Raw genomic sequence first — 5,789 nt, forward strand, 5'->3', positions numbered from 1 at the left:
ATATATAGATAGAGATCTCTATATCTATATCTTATCCATAGATGTCTAGCTATAGATCTATCTATATATGTAGTGTGTATATAATGCGCGTGTGTGTGTGTATGAGAGAGAGAGTAGACTTGTCAAACATGGCCCACAGGCTGGATCCAGCTTACAGAGCCTTATGATACAGCCCATGGATCCCTGGACTGACCCCATATGCTGCATAGGGCATGTTTGGGTCTGGCCCTTGGCCCTGGCCCTGTGTGCTGCATGTGGTGCATGGACTGAATCTGGCTCTTCCCACTCTGCATGCAGCAGACAGGTTAGTTCGGGGTATGTACTGTATGCAGTGCCCTGCCAGACTGGCACAAACCTATCCTACCGCTCAGTTTGTACCTGCTGCGTCCATTGGTGGGCACAAGGCAAACTGCTGAGCCATGTTTAAATTGAACTTGGAGCATGTCAGACACAGAGTGAGCGTAGGAAGCAGGCACTAGGACCGAAGTTGTGTCTGTGCTCTGTACCTGCGCCATAGATTTTGCTTCCAGCTTCCTGACTGCAAACTGTACATCATTGCATTGAGGCTCATCATGCCCAAGGAGAAAGCCTAACCCCAGAAAACCTTCCCTTATTTAAATTGTGTGTTTAGTTACACTGATTGTGTTGCTTTCTTTAGGGTAAATACATTTAAGCAGAACCTAAATATTAGGTTTAAAATGATTTGCCAAGATGTTCCTTCTAGGAGGAGTTAGAAATGCTGGGAAATGTTTTGCCTCTGAGCTTTGGAAATTCACCTGTGCTGCAGAATTGATTTTTTTCCTTTCTATACCAATGCCAGGAAGAAGAAACACTGTCTTTTATAAAGGAGAGCCTGGAAAAAAGTGATCAGCTCACAAAAAACATGGTATGTCAAATCCCTTGAATTCAGTGAAAAAAGGAAGGTACAGTTTGCTTAGTATCTTGTTTGTATTGTTAAAACAATGGGCCAGTGAACAAATTACCCAGACATAAATTGGGGTGTGAATTTATAATGTTTCAGCTGCTCTGTGGTAATTGCCCATGTGTGTGCTGTTGTCTTGCAGTACCTGAGAAGCATCATTCCCTGCTTCTGTGGAGGGTCATGTCGTATTTGCTGCAGGGTTATAGCATGCATATGAGCAGTTATTATGCAGTAGCTGATCTGCCAACCTGCACCCTATCTTACTTGGTAGTAATTTGTTTGTCTGACTAGATCTTGTAGGATTTTTTGGGGAAACTGATGCAGTTTTTGGTACCTGATATAAGAGTTATAAGATATGTGATGCATTAGACCTCTTGGTGAAAGAGGAAAGGTGATAAAGGTAGTTGGTTAGAAGCCTGTTGTTTTGTGAGGATCTAGTCTCTCTAGGTTCCTGTACAACTCCCTTCATCTGAGCATCTCCCATGTATGTGGGAATATAAGTAACTTTCTCTAGACAGCAACAAGTTTATGTTGTTGGGTTTTTCTGTTTTTATTTTTTTAACTGTTAAAGAGGAATTCATTAGCAAGCTGGGTTGAAGAGCTGAGTCTTGCACTTAGTCCTGAATACAATGATTTTTGTGGCTTTTGATTAACTCATTTGTTCACGAGTTCTGTAGCTGAGGTCTGTCTCTTTAAGGGTCTGTCTTCCTATGCTTGTGAGCCTTTCCATGACTGGTTGCCAGTCTCATGGTTCCAGTGGGACACAGCTGATGTTATGAAACCTAGCCCTAGAGAAAAGGAGATGAATTGGATCAGGATAGACAGGTTAAGTGACTTGCCTAGGGAGCTGTAGTAAATCCATAGCAGAACAGGAATAGAGGCTGGGAGTTCAGGATTCCCTGCTCCCTTCTCTAATTGCTAGGCCACAACGTAGTTCTGCTGTCTGTTCCCCTTTTTCCTTTGGCTTGTAGGTTTCCATCCTCTCCTCCTTTGAGAGTCGTTTGATGAGGCTGGAGAACTCAATCATCCCTGTGCATAAGCAGACTGAGAATCTGCAGCGACTGCAGGAGAATGTTGAGAAGACCCTGTCCTGCTTAGATCATGTCATTAGCTACTACCATGTGGCAAAGGACACCGAGAAGATCATAAAGGAAGGGTGAGTCCAGCTTCAGTACACTGCTGTCCTCAGCTGTGTTGCCGGATGTCATTGCTGTTTAGAAGAGTAGGAGTTGTTGGATCCCACAAGGATCTTAGTGATCTCAGTACTCTTTTATACATTTCCAGGACCTTCCTCCCACTGCATGCTGCAGGCATGTCAGCCAGACCTATCAACAGTGCCCCCTGAGGGGAAGAGCTTGCTCTTCTTTCCATTTTGTTCATACAGATTCTGCACTTGGTCCCCAGGCCAAGTTCGAAGCCAGACTGTGGGTTCCATTCCTCACATTTCCTACAAAACCTCTAGCTTCCTGGGAGATTCCACTGACTTTTTAAGCAGGTTGGACTGGGGGCTCTGCTTCCTCTTTTGGAGGTTATTGTTCCAACGCAGCTGTGTGATATGCATGGCTTCCTTTCTGCTAGAAGCTGTGTGTTCTGCTTACTCGGCATTCTCATCATTTGCTGGTTTGGCGAGAGACTGATGGCTCCAACCTCCCGTAGCATTGCAGAGTAAAACTTACAGCAGTGTTAGGCTACCCACTATTTTATATGTGAGCTGGATCTTTTAAAACCAGCTGTTCCAAAATGCCTATTGAAAGAGCTGCATATGTATCAGGACACAGTAGAGGAATAGTGTACTGCACTTGCACGTCTCAGATAAATGCGCTGTTTTGCTTCATGGCATGACAGTGCTAATCCCAATTTATTACCTGTTGCTTTTGCTGTAGCAAACTTCAGTTTTCTGCATCTTGGGCCACTGACAGACAGTAAAAATAAGGTGTGATGGGATCGTGCGTGAGATCCTATGCATAGCAGGAGGTGATTGTGGGATCAGGCATCAGATCCCATCATACCATATTGTAGGGCAGGGGGAGCCTGGGATCATGATCCTGTGTGCCTCCTGCCCTGGCAGTCATTGCTTCTGTGTGTGGGAGCTCCATCAGGTGATGGCACAGCCAGCCATGGGAGCTCATGGTGGACCCTATGGATGGGAGCTCCCAACACAATCAGGGCTTCCAGCCATGGTGGGGAGCACCCTGAGCTCCCGCAACTGGGAGCTCTGTCAGCTGCTCAGGGCTCCCCCAGGAGGAACGCTCAGTCAGTTGACCAGTGCTCCCAGCTACACTCCAGAGACTGAAAGCACTGGCCACCTGTTCAATTAAAGACCTGATAGGAACTAGCAATGAAGTTATTACATAAAATATGTGTAATAACTTTGCTTATTCCTGGTTTTATAACACCATCAATGGAATGAACATGTGGCCATGTCACTACTTAAGACATGATTAACAAGTTAATCACATCTTCAGTGTTAATGTGTGTCAGGGGCCTCAGATAAGGGCCAAAACAGCTTAAGCTCATAAAAACTCAGTGACACCTGCACTGCTTGAACCCTGTTTAACTGCATAATTTAAGAAACTGAGTAGGAGCCAGCAATTTAAAGGCTTCTAAAGCAGCAGGTTGACTAAGTCCTGCCAATTCCAAGGTTGCTGTTAAAGGTGTAATGTTTTCTAAGGGTCAAGGGCAGGACCCTTAATGAACACACACAGCTTAGGGCAGGGTGCACTGTAATTACTGAGCAATGGTTACACTGAGTTGGGGTAAGTGCCCCGCTGCATGCCAGTTGTGCATTTAAAGGGAACACTCAGTAACAGCAAAATCCCCTTTCATCTCAGCGGGAAGCTTTTGTTCCAAATATCGTCCAGTTTATCATTAGTGTCTGCACTTTCTTCCTCGTCTCATCCATGCCCAATTTCCACTGCAGCCCTTCAGGGAGGCTGGTGGAGTATTTGGCCTGTTTGGACAAAATCCAGAAGGCGGTGGAGTATTTCCAAGACAACAATCCTGACGGCCCGGAACTGAATCGAGTGGTACGTAGCACACCGGCAGATCCTGGCAGGTTATGTGAGCACATACTTTGCTGCCAGTTGCTGGCAAAGGGAGATATGTTGGATGCCTGCTTGTAGGAGCAGTGTTTCAGATTCCTCCTTAGTTGCTTAGCCCAAAGTTGAAGCACCGTCTTGGTTTGCTCTTGCATCCTGTATTGGGAAGACCTGTGGTAGCTGAAATCCTGTATCTTGTCTTCAGCTAACTTGTGTATTTATTCCTGTCAAGGACAGAACATTTTCCATAATGTAGAATCCAAGACTTGCAATCTTTCAGAAAGCACAGCAAGCTTGCCAAGGTGTCCAAGCAGTGGCGTGCTTTGAGTTTGCACCAGATGTAAATGGAGGGCTTAAATCCTCCAGATGCCTTTTGAGTACCAATGAATTAGCTCAATGATGTTCAACCTCAGGCTCATGAGCCAAATCCAGCCCACAGGGCAATACCATCCAGCCCATGGGTTCCCCCTGGGTTCAGAAATGTTGGCAGCAGGGGAGTGTTCAGGAAATTTCTGCCACCAAATTTCCAGACTTTTGTGGGGAGCCCTGTGGAGCGATGCAGCCCCTCATACTGGGGCATGGTGTCACTCTGGGGATTGATCCAGGATGCAGGGCCAGGTTGATTTACTTAGTCATACCTGCTGATTGACCCGTGTGCCAACCTCATGCTGGGTCTGGCTTGCAGACTGACCCACAAACAAACCCCATGAAACCATAAGTTTGAGCACCACTGGCTTAGCCTGTAGCTCTGGTGGTCCATTTAATATGCATGTGAAGGATGGTCTAACAGGACCTGTGTTTGGTACCCCCGCCTCCATTTACCACAGGCTTCCTAAATAACCTTGGATGAATCATGAAGTCTGGGCCTCGCATCTCCATCTGCAAATGGGAACATCAGTATTTGCCTCCCTCTCAGTTAGTACAGCAGGTGGCATTCAGCCTGTCAGCTTGTAGTATCCATCAAACTTTAAATTAATATCAAATGCAGTGTCCTGCTAGCCCCAATTCTCCTGCTCTAGCCCCTAGCATTATTTAAACAGCTGCTATTTCAAGAACAGTTAAATTTGAAAGCAGCTTCCAATCCAGGCTTTTATCAGTGTGAAGCATTAATCTCTAACTCAGGTATTTTGAGACCACAGCTGCTAACATTGACATAGCAGAAGAACTGCTGGGAACCAAGGAAGGAACTAAACTATTTTTTAATCCTGTATTTTGGATTCTCCCTTCCCCTGTGGCAGACTGGTCTCCGTTAAACTGCCTGGGCTGTGGGACACTTTCAGAACCAGTGTATCCCAGTCTTACAATGATCAGAAATAAGTGGGATGTGAAGAAAAGGATGGAAAATTGTACCAGCTGCAGCCACTGCCTTTTCTTCTCCATGTCATGACTTCTTTATTCAGGGGTCAGGTTCTGCTGTTACAACCATGTAATCACACTCAACTTGATGGATTTGTAGCAGTGAGAGAGCAGAGTGCCCTCTCCAGGTCAAAGCCTTGATCATTCCCATGGAAGAGGTGCTGCCTTTCAGCTTCTGTTCAGGTTTTCAACTCTAGCAGCTAAAGGAATGCAGTGTGACATTTGGATGTTTTATTCGGTGCCTTTCCTTTGAAACTCTCATCACAGCAGGCCCCGTTAGGTTTTTGAGGTGGGTGTTGGAGTTTCTCTGGGTTGTGGGATCTTTCCAATGTCTACAAGTGGTTGTAGAAGCATCATGTTTGTTTTCCCCCTCACCGCTTGTTCCTCCAGAAATCCCTGTTTGAGAGGGGGAAGGAGTCCCTGGAATCGGAATTCCGCAACCTGTTGACGCGATGCACCAAGCCGGTTCCACC

The 5,789-nt window shown here is 45.9% G+C and overlaps 1 protein-coding gene across 6 annotated transcripts in view; it reads left to right on the forward strand.

Annotated features, from left to right (window-relative positions):
• Positions 1-5,789, forward strand: part of EXOC7 (exocyst complex component 7) — a 55,871-nt gene that overhangs the window by 5,785 nt on the left and 44,297 nt on the right. For all 6 annotated transcript variants that reach the window (XM_019503089.1, XM_019503095.1, XM_019503099.1 and 3 more), the window contains exons 2-4: positions 821-886; positions 1,894-2,078; positions 3,843-3,948. In XM_019503089.1, coding sequence (XP_019358634.1) covers positions 821-886; positions 1,894-2,078; positions 3,843-3,948 — 357 coding nt within the window. The remainder of the gene's footprint in view (positions 1-820; positions 887-1,893; positions 2,079-3,842; positions 3,949-5,789) is intronic.

Source organism: Gavialis gangeticus, unplaced genomic scaffold, assembly GCF_001723915.1.
Source record: "Gavialis gangeticus isolate Ggan-Ray unplaced genomic scaffold, GavGan_comp1, whole genome shotgun sequence".
Lineage (NCBI taxonomy): Eukaryota > Metazoa > Chordata > Crocodylia > Gavialidae > Gavialis > Gavialis gangeticus.